The sequence below is a fragment of the Triticum aestivum genome, chromosome 3A, assembly GCF_018294505.1.
Source record: "Triticum aestivum cultivar Chinese Spring chromosome 3A, IWGSC CS RefSeq v2.1, whole genome shotgun sequence".
In the NCBI taxonomy this organism is placed as follows: Eukaryota; Viridiplantae; Streptophyta; class Magnoliopsida; order Poales; family Poaceae; genus Triticum; species Triticum aestivum.
The window spans coordinates 662,584,034-662,605,655 of NC_057800.1; the positions used below are offsets into that span (position 1 = coordinate 662,584,034).

Below are 21,622 nucleotides of genomic sequence, written 5' to 3' on the forward strand. Positions count from 1 at the left end.
ATTGATCCCATATACTTGTGGGTCAACACATGACTAGGTTTATTGCAAATTAAACTGGTAATACATCATCCACAAGTCTCGAGACAAGATAACCCGAGGATTCGTCCATCCAACTACTAGAAATCTTATTACAAAAACTATGTTTAGCTAGCACATGCGCTGCATCATTACAAGAACGAAATCAATGATTAAAAGTGACCTTCCCAATAGACGTAGCCACATCCACACACTCCGCAAAAATCACCACCGCAGCGTCCCACCATCTTGTTTGATCATTGCAGTAATTAATCACAGTTAAAGAATCGGACTCCTCTTCAACTCGAGAAAACCCCAAGGCATTAGAAAATGCCAATCCATCACACATTGCCATTGCTTATGAAGTTACTAGATCTGCTGCAAACAGAATGAATCTGCACTGGCTGCAACAAAATTTCCTTTACAATCTCTAATAACAGCTGACGTAGGTCCAGTTCCCTTGTCCAGGTGAAAAGAAGCATCCACATTCACTTTCACGAATTTGGGGTCTGGTTTTCTCCATGTATGCTCCTGTATCTCACGTATTTTCTTATTCATCTGGTGGTAGTCATTAGAAATTGCTAAGACGGAAAGTGGCCATCTCGTAGGTGGAGGTGGTGATCCACCATGAGTTAACTCTTGCCGAGCCCACCACAAGTACCAGGATCCAATAGCTATTACCTGTTTAACATCAAGGCAAGGTTTCAAAGGTAGCGACCTGGCCTCCCCCAACAGAAGATATTCTAAGATGATCGAGCCTGAATGGTCAATTTTCTTTGCTTCTTCAATGATATCAAGAATTCCCAATCTATGCCATAAATCTTGAGCCTGTGTACAGTCAAACAGTAGATAGCGCACATCTTCAGCAACCTGATGATAGATCAGACAAGAGCTATTCGATCCTACATGTCTATTTTGTGAGAATTGATTTCAATGGCATAATTCCATGAAGGGTTCGCCAAAAGAAAATATGTATCTTACATGGAACCTGCAATTTCCAAACTTTACTCCATATTTCTAGTGAATTAGAACCAGAAGGGTGTGTCAATAGATTTGCCTGTGCACGGTAAGTTTGAATCCATTGGATGCGATATGCCGTCCGGACTAAGAACATCCCTCTCCGATCTGGGTTCCAGGCAATAAAAACCTCAAATGCCCCATGGTTCAAAGGGATTTGCATAATCCTTCTAAAGTCAACAGGATTAAATATAGACCGAATTAGGGGTTCATCCCATACTCCAGTATATGGATCGATGAGATCGCTAACTGTCGTGAGGATGGACTATCCTCTACTGAAGATTACCATCCTATTAGGGCTTGAAGATACCCAAGGATCACTCCAAATTTTCACATTCTCACCGCAAGGTTGTCAAAATCGCGATTTTGAATCGGATTGGAGCTCTGATGGTAGAATCATAAATCGTAGAATCTTCACTACCAGGATCGTAGAAACGTAGATTTTATGAACTAAAATCGTAGAATCAGATGGGTAAGTTTGGATCGTAAAGTCGTAGAATCGTATAACGGAATCGCGATTCTAACAACAAATACATTAGATATATCCCAATTTAAATGTTTCCAATCCCTTCATTATGCTCTGCCGGGTGAAAGATGCCCCACTTTTCAAAGTTGCTTGAAGTAAACTTCCATTAGGGAAGTATTTTGCTTTCAACACTCGGGCACATAGAGATTCTGGGTTGATAATGAGACGCCAACATTGTTTCGAGAGCATAGCTGACGGTGTCGTGGACTAGGGGGTACTCACCATGTCGTCTCCCGATCTGTTAGATTGGGCCGAGGACCCCATGGTCGTATACTCATGGGTCAGTTTGGACAGCTGCCGCATACATGGAAGATTCCACAAGACTTGGTGATCAAGACAAGGACTCCTCCCCACCGACGTATTCGGCTAGGACTCTTGTTATCCTAGCCTCTGGTGCATTATATAAACCGAGGCCAGGCTAGTCGATAGAGGACATACAATCATACCATAGGCTAGCTTCTAGGGTTTTAGCCTCTACGATCTCGTGGTAGATCAACTCTTGTAATACTCATATCATCAATATCTATCAAGCAGGACGTAGGGTATTACCTCCATCAAGAGGGCCCAAACCTCGGTAAACATCGTGTCCCCTGCCTCCTGTTACCATTGATCCTAAACGCACAGTTCGGGAACCCCTACCCTAGATCCGCCGGTTTTGACACCGACATTGGTGCTTTCATTGAGAGTTCCACTGTGTGATCGGCAAAAGGATCAATGGCTCGCCCGCAGGTCAACTGCGATGCCGGCATCTTCGTTACCAGCTCGGCTGGTCACCTTGGCTCGACCGAGGACCATGCTCCATCTCCAATCATCATGTTCGGACGGGGGCCTTCTTCAACATCAACTTCGATCTCTATCGTGATCATGGAGGAATCATCCATGGAGCTTGAGGGCTCAACATCAACATTGCCCTCGGGCGGCCGTGCTGTTTTTATGGATAGCGAACTTGTATTCGCCGTCACTGCCTCCTCGAGCGTCGGTTTGACGATTGCTTCGATGGAATAGTGCGGAATTACGTCTACAACAGTCATGCAAAATTTCGTCGAGTTCGGATGGAGAAATCTCCGACAATCTACGATATACCGGAGCCTTGTCAAATCTGGACGAGAATCTGGACGAGTTTAGGGCGTGGTCTCCAGAGCCCAGCTCGGAGGTCCTTTCGAAGATCCAACCGTTCATCTACTGCGGAATTCCCATATCTACAACCCCTCCAAATTTCAGCTCGATCTGATGGTTCAAACTCTGGGAACCTTTCGATGAGTGGACCAATTTTCGGATCCGTTTTCTGTACGAATATAGATCCGACCCGAATTCATGTTTCTTTATGAACATGATATTAGACAACCTTTTTAGAGGAATTCTCTTCTAGGGTATTGTGTGTTGTTTTTAAACACGTGCCCGTAAATTTTTAAGCCTCCCCTGAGGTCATCTTCATCATCATGCTGGTGTCAAACCAGTCCGGTAATATTGCTCCAAGGCTGCCGACCTATGCTAGACACGTCGTCACTTTGTTGAGCCGAGCTCAACTTCTTTGGATCATCATTTCAACAAGCCGAACAAGAGTCCGACATCGTGAAGGATAAATCATCACCAACATCGCCGCCCCACGGATTACACGGAGCGGGCATACCGGCATCGCCGCACGGTCACTTCATCAAGCCGGCATCGACCACGTCACGACCTGCATCGGCAGGGCCGCACTATTGCTTCTTCAAGCTGGTGTCCATCACGCCGACCTACTTCGACTCATCGGCTGACACCGAGGCTTCGACATCTCGGCTAGACCGGGGGCTTCGCCATCTCTTCATCAACCTACTCCGGAGACTTCGGCGTCACTAACCGACCAGCTCCGTCACGTTAGCTAGACCGAGGGCTTTTCCTCGGCAAGCCAACCTTTGCCAGCATCACCAGGCCATCGCTTTATCGCCCATCAGGCAATGGGTGTGCGGATCGATTTCCGATTTTGGGAGTCGCTTTTCTTTGAAATGCTACAACAAATAAACCAGGTGTTATTAATCCTAACAATTTTTGCTTGTTGGGTTTATTTTTCTTAAGGAATTATTACTCTGGTTTGTTCCATCATCTGTACACAGGTCTATCAAATGGCGGCCACATTAAAAACGGTCGCGTGGTGGTTCGGTCAGTTTCCGTACATAGTTCGACGAACGCCGCATCCGGAGCCTGGACCGCCCTGCAAATTCAGTCTTTGTCACGCCTTCACCGCGTCATGCTAATGCCCTGCATCGACATTAACTTCGGCGCCAAGCCATATTTCTTTTATTACTCACTTTGCATAAATTATTTATTATGCAACGATTCTTTTAATTATTATTATTACTATTATCTCCGGTTTGCACTATTTTTCGTGCACAGGAAAATGATCCGGGTTGGGCAGTATCGTCAACTCGGCGTACTGACATACCACGTCACCTCAGCTGGACGGGGGGCTTCGTCAACACTTCATTACCCCATGCCAGGAACTTCGGCATCACTCTGCCGGCCCGCATTGACCGTGCTATGTCACCACTTTGGAGTGCCGAGCTCTTTGCTCCGCCACCTTGGGACCGGCTTGGGGGATGGAACCTTGTCCCGCATCAAGCTCAGGCCGCATCATCAATACCGAACACATTAACCAGCTAAGTTGCCTTCATGCTCAAAGTTTTAAATTTTTAACTTGTGTTCGGTTCGACCAAGCATTATACCTTTTTGAAAAAAAAGTTGCTTGTAGAGAATCTCCTTGTCAAAACTTTGTTTGTGACACACAAATTCAAATACCCCGTTTACTTGGGGGCTCCCTTGATGGAGCTTTTCCTGATGCATATGATTATACTTGTACGGCTTCATTCCTTGTTCGTGTATTACGCCACAATATGCACCATATTGACCTAAGCGATTTGCAAGCTAGGTTGCCTGGCTCCTGTGCTTACCCCTACGTTCCCGATTGTTCGGCTAGGGAGTAAAGGGAGCACCTCTACGATTGTCACGACTGGGTCATCCGAGCTCTGACCTCAGATTAGGTGAAGCCGAAAGCTAGCGCTCTTATTGTTTTCAATCATAGTCGGCACACAACGAAACTCATGAGTACAAAAAATCTATTGCACAAGTCTCATAGTAATAATGAGCATCGAAGAAAGGTATCGGTGGGGGTACTATTTTCTTCGAAGGTACTTCTTACACTTCGTTAGTAATATAGCATAAGTTCCCTGAGTGCGTTTTGTCTGTTACAACCTTATGGCCTGATTGCCTGGTCATCGGAAACACCATCGATACTCTCGACAGGCGGAGTACGTGACACTTTTCAGCCCTTGGCCGAAGAGGGAGAAGCCGATGGTCGGTTAAGACGCGTTTAAAGTTCGGGTGAACACAAATATGATATAAGTACTTCAGTACATACAATCATTATACATAAAATTCTTACCCAAGTCACTTGGGGGCTCTTAGAATTTATATATGAGCTGTAAATGTGTTTTCTTCTTGGTCGTTGTCAAAACACGACAGAATCACAATGTTTTCTTTCTCTTCCAATTTTCGGATTGGCACCGAACACTTGATCTTGTTCGACGTCATGTTTTTACTGACGTTTTTTGGTTTTCCAAGCTTTTTGGCACTTTTAAACTATTTGTGTGTTTCCAGCACAAGTCTCACAATGCAATGCCGGACACCTTTATAGATTCGGCAAAAACATTCTCGGATCTCACTATATATGCATTGGTTTCGAATTGTGTCTTCGGTCAATAGTTGGGTTGCCCGGCTCCTGCGCTTGCCTCCTACTTCCACTTTGTTCGGCTAGGTGTGCAAAGGGAGAACCACTGCGATTGTGCTTCCAGCTCACATGGTTAAGCACCTCAGTGGAGAAAGCCGAAAACTGACTGTCACAATAAGCATAAACTGGTCAGCAATCCGATGACGGTGTTAAATGACGGGCCATTCATAACAATGGCCGAAGTGTTTACGGCTTGACCTCGACTGTCGCCGAACACTACCGAGGGCTAGTAACTGGCCTCCCAAACTAAATCCTCAATATTTTGCTCTTACATTAGGGCTGAGGTTTCATAATCATGCTTAGCATGACAACCCAAAGAAAGGAACCGATAGCGGGACTATTTTCTTTGGAAGACATTTTTTATGTTAAACAGTAATATAACATATCTCTCTCCGTACCTTTGTTTATAACACTGTATGGCCAGATTGCCTTGTTTGTCGTAAATCTTTGCCCTCATAAAGGCTTTATAAAGTAGGACAAACACTCCTCGGCTACTAGCTGAGGAGGTGGAAGCCGATGGTCGGTCAACAAAGTTTTATACAATGCTGATCCGAGCATTAATGATGTAAAGTACTTGGATACATAGAGTCATTACACATAAATTGTGATTTTACTATGGATATCGATCCTTAATTCGGCCACCCATGCCCGCATTAAGGCTCGGGGGCTACTGGGCTTCGGGCTTATTATTTACAAATATTAAAGGGGCACATCGATCCCCTGATCTGGTGTTGTCACCCGACCAGTGTCTCGGGGGCTACTGCATTGCCTGTCCAATGCAGAAAATTTTAAGTGCAATACAGTTTCCGAGGAGATTATGATCCTCAGGTTGGTCGGCCGCACCCAACCTGAGTCTCGAGGACTGAGCACGCCGCTTTTTGTATCCCGAAGTATTCTGCCGAGCTAGGACTTGATCCTCAGGCTGATTTTGCAAATCAACCTGAGTCTCAGCGGTTACTGGGATCAGTGGTCTTACATCATCCTTCAGGTGCATCTCGGGTTTTAAACTGATACACACGTTGAGGGTTATTGTCTATATATCTCGGTAGAGAATAAATTGCACCGATCAAAAATATTGACAAAAGATTGGCCCACAGTCGGGATGGTGCACCACCTCGGAAGCAGTCCGACATAAAGCTCGGGCGCTAGTGGCTGGCTCCATAGAGGGCATTTCCAGCATTAAGCTCGGCTAAACTCCTTCAACTTTTTTGGACCAAGATGATCTATGATATCTTGGGTATAGTCCGGCGTTGGAGCTTGGACACAGTCCAACGTTGGAGCTTGGATACATTTCGGCGTTAGAGCTCGGAAGCAGTCCGGCATTGGTGCTCGGCTGCAAAAGATACCTCGAATGCAGTCCGGCGTTAGAGCATGGACGCAAGAGGGCACTGCCTCCCGGGAACAACTTCAAACCCGAGGTGTGGCATATAAATAACAAGGCATTGATAAAGGCCGGAAACTTAAAGGGGCTCCTCGGATACCCGACGTGTAAACTCGTCGAATGCATTTCGGCAATCCTCAAGATCGAAGGTGAGAACATTTGTTAAACCAGTTTTCAAGACCGACAACCGAAGATGAAGAACAGTTCGGAAGAATCGAGGAGCGTCCCTAACTTGAAGACCGGTTCAGGAGGCTACTGATGGTGTCCTGTACTAGGGGGTACTCACCACGTCGTCTCCCGATCTGTTAGATTGGGCCGAGGACCCCCATGGTCGTATACTCATGGGCCAGTTCGGACAGCTGTCGCATACATGGAAGATTCCACAAGACTTGGTGATCAAGACAAGGACTCCTCCCCACCGGCGTATTCGGCTAGGACTCTTGTTATCCTAGGCCTCTGGTGCATTATATAAACCGAGGCCAGGCTAGTCGATAGAGGACATACAATCATACCATAGGCTAGCTTCTAGGGTTTTAGCCTCTACGATCTCGTGGTAGATCAACTCTTGTAATACTCATATCATCAACTAGATGATACCCCGCACGTTGTTGCGGGAATATTTGCAATACATTTCGATGATGTGTGATTTCTATGGAACGTGAATAGTGATACTACGAAAACTAAAATTGCAAATCCATATGCTTTATTGTGTTTGATTAATGTATTGTAAAATATCTAATATATGTTTGCATGTTGAGGTGGACATTTTCATGTGCATGAATGCGTGTTGTGGTGGGCCTTTTGCCATGCATGTTGCTTGATGATGTGGCATGATTGCATGTTGAGAGAAATATCTTAGTGGGGGCTAGCTATTTAGATATAGAAGATATCAATCAAGCATGACGTAAGGTATTACCTCCATCAAGAGGGCCCGAACCTGGGTAAACATCGTGTCCCCTGCCTCCTGTTACCATTGATCCTAAACACACAGTTCGGGACCCCCTACCCGAGATCCGCCGGTTTTGACACCGACAATAGCCAAATTGAAAGAATAGAGATCTCTAAAACCCATTACTCCTTCATTTTTCGGGTAGCATAGTTTTCACCAAGTATACCAATGCTTTATTTTATGATCCTCATCATCGCTCCACCAGAATTGGGCTATCAAGTCCGTGATCTCCTTGCAAATGTCCTTGGGTGAACTGAATACTGACATGGCAAAAACATGGATTGCTTTGGCAACAGATTTAATAAGTATTTCCTTGCCACCGGTAGATAGTTGTTTCTCCATCCATCCTTTCAACCTTTCTTTAATTCTTTCACATAAGTGCCTAAAACAGTCACTCCTATCTGCTCCCACCATTGCGGGCAGGCCAAGATATTAAATGTACTAACATTGAATTGATAATAAGAGTAGAGTGAAAACAAAAACATCTAGATGAATGTGCCGTTCAAACTCTGAGTTGGTTTAACCCTCTGGCGACGTGGCACGCGAACTCGGATCTACGTGTCGAGAATGTCTCTGGTATTGATAGACTTCTCCACCTTCCCATGCCTTCCTTTCCCCTTCCTCTTCCATCTACAACATTGGCAACATGGGAGGATCCAGTGGCGCTTCATCGCCGATTTCCATCTACAACGCCTTGAGGACCCGCTGCTCAAGGAGGGGCGAATGCCACGCCTGCCAGGTGGGCTCCACCTGCAGACAAACAAGAGGGTGTGAGCGGGCCTGCCGCCACCACTGATGGGCCTAAAGGGCGAGGGCCAGGCCAGTGTCGGGCCAAGGAGTGAGTGCGTGTGTGGGTTGAGTTTGGCCTGCGTGCCTGACCAGTTAAGGGGGTGCGAGACTGAGAGTTTGGGGTTGTTATCGAATAGCACTTGCTGTAACGAACCGAGAGCGAGGCCGCCGACCCCCTCTGCTTCCTTTACCTCCTTCCTCCCCAGATCTGATCCAGAAGAGAGAATTGAGTAGATCCGCGCCGCCGGCGGCTCCCCACGCGCGTTCGCCGCCATAGGCATACCCGATCTACCTCACCGCGCGCCTGCTGCCTCCGCGCCAGCCCCCTATTTCGGACATTCGAGGTACGAGCATTTCGTCGTTCCATCCCAGCGATTAGTCAAACCCCACCGAGCTCCACGGATTCGCGGCGCGGCGCCCGGTGAGCGCACGCCGTTCCAGATCCGCCCCCTGAGTTGCAGGGCCTGGTCGTTGGGCCCTTGGAGAAATCACTTGAGGTTGCGGGTCTCGGATGCGGCCATGAGTTTGCCGGGAAAGAAGGCCGCGGCCGGGGCTGGGGGAATCCGGCGGTGGCTCTCCACCGCCGTGCTGCTGGCGCTGGCGCTGGTGCTGATCCTGGTGGTGATTTCGCTGTCGGTGGGCTCGCCCCTGCCCGGGGCGTCGCTCCCTGAATACCCAGCTGTCAGAGCTAGTCACCCAAAGGGGAACGCTACCGCCGATGATGGGAGCAAGAATGATATTGCCACTGGTGTTCCATTACCAGGGAAAGAGTTGCAGGGTGGCCAGGAGCCCTTGGTTGAGCACAGCGCCCAAAATGCTACTCTCAACTCAAGCGAGGGGTCTCTGAATACAAGAGAGGTTGATGACACAGTACCGGATCCAGTTTCTGTTGACAGCAAAATACAGGATCCAGTAGTAGCTATGGATGATACCACGCCAAAACTCAATGATTCTCAAAGGCCTGATCAAGGTGAGCTTTACTTCATTCCCCTGTTTGACTTCTGCACAACATCTTACAGACATGAATGAAATGTTGTTTCCCGCTGCACTATACTGATTTATTCATGATAAAGGCGTAGCTGGGATACGATGAATTGACCTCTTTTATTGTGCAGGTACCTGTGATCTTTATCATGGGGAGTGGGTTTTCGATTCATCTGGGGCGTTGTACACAAACAACTCTTGCCCTGTCATCACACGGATGCAGAATTGCCAGGGAAATGGGCGACCGGACAAGGACTATGAGAGTTGGAGATGGAAACCTCAACAGTGCACCCTCCCACGCTTTGATGGAATTAAGTTCTTGGAGTTAATGAGAGGCAAGACTCTTGCCTTTGTTGGGGACTCGGTTGCTCGAAATCACATGGAATCTCTCCTTTGCATTCTGTGGCAGGTGAGATACTTCACTGATACTATTAATGATTTATGTTCTCACTGTAATTTGCCTAAGTAGACGGTAGCTTGCCAATTATACTATCCATGACCAATTTTATTGACATGTAGTATTATTTTTGCTGAAAACTGATTAAGTCGCTACAAGATCTAAGACCTTTTGATGAATGATGATTTATTTTTTTTGACCGACCGATGGTCCGAGTTAAGGTGTTATTTGGACTTATGTGTGGACAATGGCAAATTTTGTTTCTGGTTTTATGATGCTTGCTTGTAGTAACATAACATTATTTACAAGTTCCTTCTTAAAAATAAAGTGTGAAAACTCACCATATGTACATGGTTCCTGAAAAGTGGTGAAAATTATCGATCTCGTAGAAGATTTATTGTCAGTTTGATTGCTATCCTGATATTGCAAGTGCCTTGCCTTATTCTGGACAAGTTACTGGGTTACTGCTGTTGTCTGCTGTCAACCATAGGAACCAACACCATAGGAACCAATGCCGTCATCTTGCACATCTTATACCATGTCTAGCCTCGAGAGAATGTGGTTTAGAGTTTAGATATTGCTGTCAGATATTTTCTTTTCCTGATATCACGTGGAAGCATTTGGGATGAAATTGTAATATCAGCTCATGCGCCTATCAAAGCAGAATAGCTGCTTTTCATCGTGCCTTTTATTGAAAGGCAACTTCACTATACTTTTTTTTTGGAAAAGGAGGTTAAACCCCCGGCCTCTGCAACTTCACTATACTTTTAGTGAAGCAGTAGAGAGCGTTATAATTTCCTGATGTAGAAGCAAAGCTAGTTGCTTTTCATCGTGCCTTTTATTGAAAGGCAACTTCACTATACTTTTTTTTTTTTGGAAAAGGAGGTTAAACCCCCGGCCTCTGCAACTTCACTATACTGATTGTTGATTTTAGCGGTTGATAATGGATCCTTACATAATTTATGCAGAGGCAGTTTTCTGAGATAAGATTGTTGCTCGGAAGTGTGTACTTTGTCAAGTTATGAGGCCCCTCACATCTTGTAAATTCTTCTCTTAGGAATTAGGAAGTACTCCCTCTGTAAACTAAGATAGTGATCTAAAAAGTCTTATATTAGTTTACAGAGGGAGTATATCTCTAAGATCAAAGCATAATTCTGAGTTTCTGACGCTTTATTGCTTCCCTTTGGTTTCATCATTATGTGTGACCTGTCTGTGTACTATAATGGAACACATCTGAAGGGTTTTCTTCCCTTTACTTGCTGGAATGTTCAGATCAACCTAATCAACTTAGTGATCCTGTACTTGTAGCTCATTTCATAGAGCAACATATTATTTGATTTTTTATCTTGGCATCAACGTTATGTTCTCCTTTTGACAGGTAGAAGCCCCAGTAGACCGTGGCAGCCGCAGGATGAACAGGTGGATCTTCAGGTCAACCAAAACAACTATTATCCGCATCTGGTCTGCTTGGTTAGTGCACAGATCAATTGAAGCTGTGGGGTTTGCTCCTGAGGGTCTTGATAAGGTTTTCCTGGATGTAGCAGATGAGACGTTCATGCAATTTATCGCTTCTTTTGATGTACTTGTCCTGTCATCTGGACACTGGTTCGCCAAACGGTCAGCCTATATCCAGAATGGCAATGTTGTTGGAGGGCAGCTCTGGTGGCCTCAACAAGCTGGAAAGATGCAGATAAACAACGTTGGCGCATTTGGTGTGTCAGTTGAGACTTGCCTGACTGCTTTGGCGACCCACCCAAATTTCACAGGGATAGCTGTTCTGCGCACATACTCTCCAGATCATTATGAAGGCGGGGCATGGAACACTGGTGGGTCATGCACCGGGAAGGTTAAGCCCTTGGATGCGGTGGTGAGGAACGGATACACGGATGCAATGTATGAGAAACAAGTTGCAGGCTTCAGAAAGGCAGTGCAGAATTCTGGGAAACATAGCTCCAAGTTGAAATTGATGGACATCACTGAGCCCTTTGCGTTGAGAGCTGACGGGCATCCTGGTCCATACAGAAGTCCCGACCCAAACAAGAAGACTCAAAGAGGACCAGATGGGAAGCCTCCACCCCAGGATTGTCTGCATTGGTGCATGCCAGGACCTATAGATACATGGAACGAGATGCTGTTTGAGACCATACGAAGAGAACTAGAGGGAGACAGCAGCAGGTGAAGAAAAACGCTTGGTCGCTACTTGCCAATTTGCCATTATGTGGTATGTCCTGCAATGCTGCTAAACGTCAGTGTATATCAGAGTGCTTATGATGTTGTACCACGGATAGGAAGAACTATAGCAAATCTGTAGGAGTATATGACCACAGTTGAGATAGGGAATGGGAGATATCTTTTAGCACCTAACTCCAATCCCTTGGCAAGAGGGATGGAAAACAGTATGAAATGCACCTGTATCTGGAGATATTCGCTACATTTTATGCCCGACACGTTGTCACACGAAAGATTTTTATTGCCAATATTTGTGCAACAGGACACCCGATGGCTCGAACTGATGCGTAAGTGCTCTGTCTGAGTGTGTTTGCAAGCCGCTGGGATGAAACTGCAGTATCTGTAACTGCACCAAATACTGTTTTTTTTTCTTGCCACCATTGTGATGTGATCGTATGTAGATCTAGATTATAGAAAGTGCACACATGGTTTTTGGTCTAGCTTAGGCATGTCTCTAGTCTGTGATGATCCTGCACTGTTGTTAAGAAACAGTCTATCGAGACACCTCGCTCTCCTCGGTGACCAGAACCACCTCCGAACACGTCCCCATTCTTTTAACGGCGGTAACCTCTATCTCGCAATCCTTCCCAATTCAAAGACAAGGTTGCTGTTAACTGAAACAGCGTCGGTACCAGGCACCTGCACCTTGGATCTGCTGGTCTCATCTCCCTTAAGATCAAGCGCACGAGAAGCATGGCCAAAAAATGGGTTTCCGGTCGCAGATCGTTCAAGATTCTAGCACTAAACTGCCATACTACTATTAATCTCATGGATAAGCTAGAAGAAGCTAGGCTGCTTTCCTCGATCGAAGCTCAACTTAGGACGGCAGTCAAACTATCCCTCCACCGTCACAATGCGGTCATCGCTGCCTATTGGAGGCAGAGGCAGCGGGCAAAGATCAAAGACGGTGTCCTTGGGGACGAAAACTCAGCCTACTTACATATTTGCGCTTCGGTACGCCATCGCAAAAACCAGATTAAGACCCTCTCTAGCAATGGCTCAACCTTTACTGCTCATTCCGACAAAGAGGTTGTCCTCCTCAATTTCTTCAAAAATCTCGTGGGGGTTCAACCTGTCGTATCCACATCTCTTGACCTCTCCAATCTCTTGCTGCCAAACTCTCTTACCACAACCCAGGCCTTAGATATCTCACCGCCGTTCACCATGGACGAGCTCAAGGACGCCCTCTGGGCCATGAATGATAACGCTAGCCCGGGTCCAGATGGGCTTGACCTGGATTTTTATAAGGCTAACTGGGACCTCGTTAAGTCGAATCTGTTCAATTTGCTCTCCGATTTCCATTCGGGCAGGGCAGATCTTAAGCGTATTAATCAAGCTCACATTGTGCTGCTTCCCAAAAAGGCCGATGCGACTGGCTCGGAGAACTACCGGCCGGTCTCTCTGCAAAATTGCTCCATCAAACTTGCGTCTAAATGTCTATCTATTCGGGCCCAGCCCCTGATCGATTACCTCATCCACTATGATCAGACTGGGTTTATCAAGGGCCGCGGGATTGCCTCCAATTTCCTCCATGCTGCGGATATCGTTCAAACTTGTTTCAAACGGAAATGTCCGGCTATTGTCCTCAAATTAGACTTCCACAAAGCTTTTGATTTAGTTTCATGGACAGCCTTGTCCCTGATTATGCACGCCAAAGGGTTCCCACCTCTCTGGTGCTCCTGGATTGAAAACTTGAACCGTACAGCCAGCTCTTCTGTGCTTTTAAATGGGAAACCTGGACCCTGGTTTCAATGCCGCCGAGGTTTTAGACAGGGGGACTCCCTTTCCCCTTATCTCTTTATCATTGTCGCAGATGTCCTTAAGAGACTTATCATCCAGGCTGCTGCCAACGGGAAACTCTCTCACCCTCTCGACGCTTCTCTTCCTTGCACGGTCCTTCAATATGCCGACGACACTCTTATCGTCCTCCCGCCAGACGCGGCTCAGCTTCACACTCTCAAACATATCCTGACCCAGTTCTCTGAGGCCACGGGGCTCACCATTAATTTTCAAAAAAGCACCTTCGCCCCCATTCACGTAGACCACGACCTTTCCACGGAACTCGCGGCAATTTTTGGCTGTCCGGTAGCCTCCTTCCCCCAATCTTACTTGGGATTGCCACTCTCGACCCATAAACTAAACCTTGCAAACTTCTTCTTCATCATCGACAAGGTTGACCGGTGTTTGGCTGGGTGGAGAGGCCTCTTGTTGTCTCTTGCTGGCAGGGCTGTTCTTGTCCGGGCGGGTCCTTCACGCTCTCCCGATCTATGCTATGAGCGTTCTTCGACTTCCAGTGGGCATCCTGCAAGAGATAGACAAACGGTGTCGTGCTTTCTTCTGGGTCGGGCAAGATTCTGTTACGGGTGGCCAATGCAAAGTTGCTTGGGACCTGGTCCGCGCCCCCTTCTCTCATGGAGGGCTGGGCTTCACGAACCTAGACCATATGAACCAATGTCTCCTCCTCCACCACTTATCAAAAATTCATACCTCCGAGTCAACCCAGGACTCTCCTTACCTTCGCTCCAAATATGGCTGGTCTCCCTCGAATGATCTTGGGATATCCCATTCTTCGCACTCTCCAATTTGGCGTGATATTTTAAAAGGGCTCGACTTCTTCTGCTCCATTACAATGGTTCACCTTGGGAACGGTTCAACGACGTCTTTCTAGTCTGACCTTTGGATTCCTCACTCCACCACCACCCTCGCCCAGCAATTCCCTGCCCTCTTCTCCCACTCCACCAGACCGCACACCTCGGTGGCTAGGGTTTTGGCTTCGAACAACCTAACCTTAGACCTTGCTCCTCGATTGTTGCATGCGGCAAATTGCGATCTGATTACTTTGCATGCTACCTTGGCTACTGTAAACTTGAATTTGCAGGCTGCTGACAGAAGAACTATGAGAAACGGAGGGAAATCTTTCGCCAATAAGCTTGCATACAAAGCAGTTTGGAAGCAACGTCCTAGGGACCAGCTGGCGCCGGCGATATGGAGAAATTATGCCCCGAACAAGTGTCGCATCTTCATTTGGCTTGCTCACAAGGACTGCCTTTTCACCAATGAACGCCGCTTCCGCCAGGGCATTGCTACTATCGACACATGCCCCTTCTGTAACCACTGTGAATCTATCACTCACCTGTTGTTCCAATGCCACCTGCTAGCACCCATTTGGGAAGAACTAAATAGTCTATGTCAAGGTACTCCTCAGGATCTGCTTCACGCCTAGGAGGGGGATATAAACAACAAGTGTCAGTCAACTATCCCGATGGTCGTGCTTTGGAATATCTGGAGAAGACGGAACGCCAAGGTCTTCAGGTATGACCATCAAAGTCTGCACCTGGTGGCTCGCTCAGCCGCAGAAGACCTTCGCCTCTGGTCTCATCGCTGCTCCAACTCTGCCAACCAGATTCTGCTTCGCGACTGGGGCTCCATGTTGTTTCACCTAGCTGCGAGATTATAGTTTAAGCTCTCACTGTAACCTTCCCCGCTTCCCTCCCCACCCGCCTGTATCTCTGGTTCTCTATGTAATTTTGTCTGATCATTTTGGTAATAAAGGTTCAGGCAGGCGTAAGCCCGCCGTTGACGCGTCAAAAAAGAAATGGTCTATCAAACACGCACTGGTCCTACTTCCTTCAGAAGCATTTTATTACTCCTATCAGCTTTGGTTTGGTTACTGAACTCTGAAGCTGTGCAGTATGCATGCCATTTGTTTACTGCTAGCAGCAAGTTGGTGTATTGTATCTAGGCCTTTGTTAAACCTTTATAGTGTTGAAGAGATCGTACAAAACCGAAGGTCCAATTGAAGAGCTCGTATTAAAACTGCCTAAAATCTAAAAAGCGGCCGGCCACCATCTGGTGGAAACGAGCGGCCGCGCTAGCCGACAACCCTTTGTTCCGCTCGCTCACAGCGGCTCTGGTTCCTTCTTTTGCTCCGCTCGCTCACTCTCTCCACCAAACCGAGGCGAGGCGGCGGCCGCCGCCGCAGCGACCCCGGCGAGCCCTCCTTCTCCCCGCTTCCCCGACAATCGCCCGCATGCCGAGGGAGCCCTAGAAGCACGGGCCACAACCGCGGGCCTCGGATCTCGCCCCGACTCGATCGACTCCATCCAGTTCATCTTCGGCGAGGACGCCGGCGATCCCTCCTTCTCCCCCGCGCCCCCGCGGCCGGCCAGCATGCCTTGGCTTCGAGGGAGCCCTAGGTGCGTGCGCTACAGCCGCGGGGATCGAATCTCGCTCCGTCTTGACGCCATCTGGTCAGATCGAGGCCTTAAACTCCCTACTCTTCTCCTCATATCTGCAGTTCCAAACTGATGTGTAGCCGAAACTGCACGCATGACATACAGCCGACAATCATATCCAACGATGCACCAGTGCTGCTGCCATGCATCGTACGCTGTAATTTTAGCGTCGTCCACAAATCATGTGTATAAAATCGTGTGTATAGCAGTGCTGTTTGCAGTTGAGTCAGTGCTAATCTCCTTGTGCTTGGAAAACAGTGTTCGAAACTACTGTACTAGTCTGACGAACAGTTTACTGACACTTTCGCTAAATCATTTTCAGTTAGGACATGGAAATAGTCTGAACTATTGTAGGATTATTATAGACAATGGAAATAGTTTTGATAGAACACAGTTGTACTAAGTTGGTCATGGTTGTAGTCTAAGTTGGACACGATCATTGCGAAATTGCACAACACAGCCATACTAAGTTGGCTAGATGATGATTTTGCTTAAGTTTATCTTTTTTTTGCTAGTCACATTTTTTTTGGTATCCACAGTAGTTGTAGTTGCACACATAGTAGTTCTCAGTTGGATACGACCTTTGAGAAGTTGCATAATGTAGTGATACTATGTCGGCTAGATAACGTCTCCGCCACAGGACGTCGGAGCACTGAAACATTTTTGTTACCAGACTTGCACCAAAGCAACATATTTTTATTCATACGTTCTTTTCAGTTGTGATTGTAGTGTCTTATTTGGAGTTGTACTATGAACCGCCACTCCATGCATGTCCACCAAAAACTGGGCAGTATCAACACGGGACATCCTTGTCCGATGTTGCAACGTTAGGGGTCTTAGGGTTAGTTATTTAGAAGTTTTCGCAGATTTTGTGTGAATGTTTTTTAGCCATTTGTGCAACCGGGGCAGCTTTCCTTGTGCAACCTGTTATATTGAACTCGCCAACTTCATGTTTAAAAATAGCCAACCTAACTTTTTGTTTTTGATGGAATTTTTTGTTTTTGGCTGGCAGTTTTTTTTGTACAACTAGGCAGCAAATCATGTGCAACTTTTATTTTAATTCAACCAGGGTAGTCTTTCTAAGGCTGCTATTTTTTTAGTTGCACAGTGAGCATGCAAACGATGTGGATCACACGGTGATACAAAGGCATTTTGTAGCCTTTTTTTTGCAACTAGGCAGGTCCCCTTATCCAAGTTGTTTTGATTGACTTGCCAACCAAGTAGTATAACTGTTTCTGGGTGGCAGTTTTGTTAATTTGACAAATATGTTTGTTCTTTTTCTGTTTTGCAGAGACAAATTGGTTGGTGAAGGAGAGGTGCCTGGCAGTGAAACAAAGGTTCATATTTTCTTTTTCTTTTATCCCATGACCATTAATTATGCTCTTCTCTTTTACCCTCTCAGTAGTTCAATCTTTTTTGTTCATTGTAGGGTTCTCCAAATAGGACCTTTCGGCGGGACTCAAAACGGGGTGCTAAGCAGGAACCATGTGGCACTGATAATGACGGGGATGGAGAGGATGATGACGTGTCCCAGAGAGTATCTAAGTGAGTTGGCATCCTCATACTTTTCTAGTTGCACAAGAGTACCTAATTAGTTGGCATCCTCAGCATTTCTAGTTGCACAATACCATCCAACTAGTTGACATCCTTAGTCTTTTTGTAGCTGCGTTGACACCCTCAGCATTTCTTCTAGAAGCCTGAAACCTGAATGTGCAATTTTTGATTGGTCATGCAAGCGATGAATATTTCTTTTCGAGTATCTAATTAATTGGCATCCTCAATATTTATAGTTGCACAATAGTATTCAATTAGGTGGCATCCTCAGCATTTCTACTTGCACAAACATTATCCAAGTAATTGACATCCTCAACCTTTCTAGTTGCACAAGAGTAACTAATTTTTTAGTCCCATCTTCAAATTTTTGAGGGTTGCCCAAGAGTATCTAATGACTTGGCACCCTCAACCTTTCTAGTTGCACATGAGTATTAATTAGTTGGCATCCTGAGCATTTTCTAGTTACACAATAGCATCTAACTAGTTAACATCCTCAACCTTTCCTAGTTGCACAAGAATAACTATTTTAGTTGGCATCCTATGCATTTTGTAGTTGCACAACTAACATAATATCAAGTTGGCATCGTCAACCTTTTTTATCTAGTTTTTCAGAAGAACATATATTTTGTGTGCAATGTTAACTAATCACCTTTGGCTCCTTTTGTTTTGCAAAACCGCATGTGCTCAAGTCGGAATGTGATCACCTTTGGCACCTTTTTCTCATGACAAGAAAAATAATTTCATCTTCTTTCCTATTTACTTTTAGTAACATCCTATAGAACATATTCCCCCTATTTGCAATTTGTGTGAGACAAGCCTATTTGTACGCTCATTTTTAATATTGTTCTTGTGCTTTTTCTAGTCTGGTTTCTTTGCTGCACACATTTATAGAAAAAGTTGGGATTTGGATACAAGTTTAGTTGCACAATTATATGTTTATATTTGCAGACAGCAAACTCAGTCTTTTTTAGTTTCATCTAGTATGTGTGTTGGTTGTACACATTTTTTGCAGGAAAAGATGGACTGAATGTAGTGTCTGTGCAAATAGAAGCCCATATTTGTGCCAACTAAACATGGATCCAAAACCATCTTTTCCTGCAATGTGTGCAACCAACAGCCAAAAGATTAGAACAGATGGTCTCCAGTCTGGGCTGTTTTGTTGTACATTTGCATAAAAAGGTTGGCTTGGACCCGTGCTTAGTTGCACAAATATGTTCAGAAACAGTACACCCAATCCATCTTTCTAGTCTGGGATGTTTTTTTTGCACACATATTGCAGGAAAGTTGGTTATGGACTAATGGCTTAGTTGCACAAATATGTGCTTCTTTTCGCACAAACAGTACACCCAATCCATCTTTCTAGTCTGGGTTGTTTGTTGCACATATTTTGCAGGAAAGATGTCATTGGATTAATGCTTAGTGTGCAAATATATTTACTCCTTTATAGTTTTGGCTGTTGGTTGCACACATTGTAGAAAAAGTTGGCTTGGATCCACGATTTAGTTGCACAAATATGGACTTCTATTTGCACAGACACTACATCCACTCCATGTTTCTAGTCTGGGCTGTTTGTTGCACATTTTTTTTTTGCAAAACTACTCCCTTGTGTCTATTTGCACACTTCCAGGCAGAAGTTGGTTTTGCTACTGGGTCTACTTGCACAAAGTGGTGTTTAATTACAGAGACATTAGATTACTGTTGCTACTCCCTTCAATTAGGAGAAGATTGGTGGTAGATCCAGAGGCAAAGGGGAAGGGGAAGTGAAGAAGGGAGGATCTGGAGCCAAAAGGGAACTTACCTTGATTGATGCTGCCTAGTACGCCTCTCTCCTCCCTTTACTTCCGCTCGGCCAACTGCTCATTACGTGAAGTTGGTTCATGTAGCACTAAAATTGCATCACGTTGTATTATAATTGGTTGTGGTAGCACAAACGGTGGTCTAAAAAATAGTTGCATCTCATAGTATAAAAGTTGCACCATCTAGTACAACCAGTTGGCAATGAAAAAAGTTCATCGAAACATATATAAATGGGGTCTACTTTTAAAGATCTCGTCGCGAGGGTTCCGATGGTGGAAACGGATTTTAATTTTGACATGTAATTCGAAAGTTATAGCTTTTTGAATTTTTTGGAATGCAATTAATTGCCTTTTTACTTTATTACTGGCATGGCAGAGCATATGAAAAAGAACTTGGGCCAGCGTGAAGGCGAGTGGATGATGCTTTTCGATTTTGGTCTCTGGAATCAACGGACTTTCCTAATCAAGAGATGGGACAAAAAATTTCCTAATACAGCCGGCTGCCGAGGAGCGCTAGCGAGCGCACGGCTGCTCGCTAGACGCGTCCTTAAAACTGACCGCGGGCCAACGTCCAAGCGACGTGAAGCGTTTTTCTCTCCTCCCTGCTCCCTGGCGGCTGGAACCCTAGCCGCCACCAGGAGAGGCCATCTCTTAGCGCCGTCCTCCTGCGGCGATCTCGGTCGTCGATGGTGAGGGGGGTCGCCGGATCCACGCCCGTGGATCGTTTGGATCGTTTTTACTCCTGTGTAGTCTAGGTTTTTAGGTTGTTCATCATCTTCGCTTCGGCGACAACGATGACGGCGCTGAATAAAGATTCTTCGGATCCTTCCCTGACGAGGCCATCGGTCCTATGATTGGGGATGAATTTGGAAACCAGTCTGTTCAAGCAAGGATGGCGTGGCGCCGGCGGCATCCTCGTGGTGGACATGTGTCCTCGGGCTCCGCCATTGCAATGGCGTTTGCTCCAGCGTTCGCGTGGAGCTTGAGAGGTAGTCCAGGAGCGGATGCAGATTGCGGTTTGCATCAACGATATCTAGAAGACAGAACGTGTGTTGGGTTCGTGGTTCATGGATGGCAGGCATGGTTTCCTCCTTCGGCGTCTTAGTCGTGGTGGGGTGCAAGATCTGGAGTTCGATGGCGTGTCCGTGGTGTTGCCCCGGTCTAATTCGTTCAACGACAATGGCTTCACTTTTGATGAGCCACCTTGGAGATCCGCAAAGCTGCATATCAGCGATGGAGCCATGTCGAGCTTGGGTGAGGAGGTGATCCGTCATTCTTTTCTTCGGTGGTTGCTGTGATGGTGCCGGAGGCAGGTGACGAGCGTTAGTGTCAAGCTCAGAGATGTTCTGCTATCTTTTCAGTTTTGTCATGTCGGTTCTTACGTGACTTGTACTTTGTTCTTTATGATATATGAATCAGACATGTATTACCATGCGGAAAAAAAACCCTGAAGGTCCAATTGTGTAGTGTCTGATGGAAATGGCCTTTTTTTTTCGCGGGAATGATGGAAGTGACCTAACCTTAAGATTTTGACACCAGATGCCTTCCTGCTGTAAAAGGATATTCTTTCTGCGTTCGAAATTCTTCTGGTGCCTTGTCAGTTAACAATTGCAAACATGATGTGGTCAGTTGTTCTGCATCCCAATTGATATCTCTAGCAACATCAGGTCAGCCTCCCATTTACAGCCCAATGTGTAGTACTGTATGTTCTACTCTCACCGGTCTTCACATGAAAGCTCTTGACATTCGTTTTTTTTTTAAACTCTTGACATTTCTTTTAGCCGACGGCTGCACTCAGACATGTCTCTAAACTCTCTCTTTCTCGATTATTGAGAAAGGCCAACCCATTGCCTCTTTTTAACTAAGAAAACATGAAAGCTCCAGGCTTTCCTCTTTTCATTAATTCATAGAGAATGGGAGATAATGGAAAGGGGTTCCAAGCAAATTATATTCCCATCAAGACCCCAGGAGACTCGACTAAACAATG

General features: G+C 45.9%; 1 protein-coding gene and 1 long non-coding RNA gene across 2 annotated transcripts; both read left to right on the plus strand.

Moving 5' to 3' along the window:
- The first annotated feature begins 8,555 nt into the window (after positions 1-8,555).
- On the plus strand, positions 8,556-12,298 carry LOC123063051 (protein YLS7). Its single transcript, XM_044486778.1, has 3 exons — positions 8,556-9,410; positions 9,556-9,833; positions 11,200-12,298. Exons 1-3 carry the CDS (start codon positions 8,960-8,962, stop codon positions 11,998-12,000), a joined length of 1,530 nt encoding a protein of 509 aa, XP_044342713.1. The 5' UTR covers positions 8,556-8,959; the 3' UTR covers positions 12,001-12,298.
- Positions 12,299-17,362: 5,064 nt separating this feature from the next.
- On the plus strand, positions 17,363-20,180 carry LOC123063052 (uncharacterized). Its single transcript, XR_006430043.1, has 3 exons — positions 17,363-17,622; positions 17,715-17,830; positions 20,012-20,180. It is a non-coding gene; the product is annotated as an uncharacterized lncRNA (long non-coding RNA).
- The last annotated feature ends 1,442 nt before the right edge of the window (positions 20,181-21,622 follow it).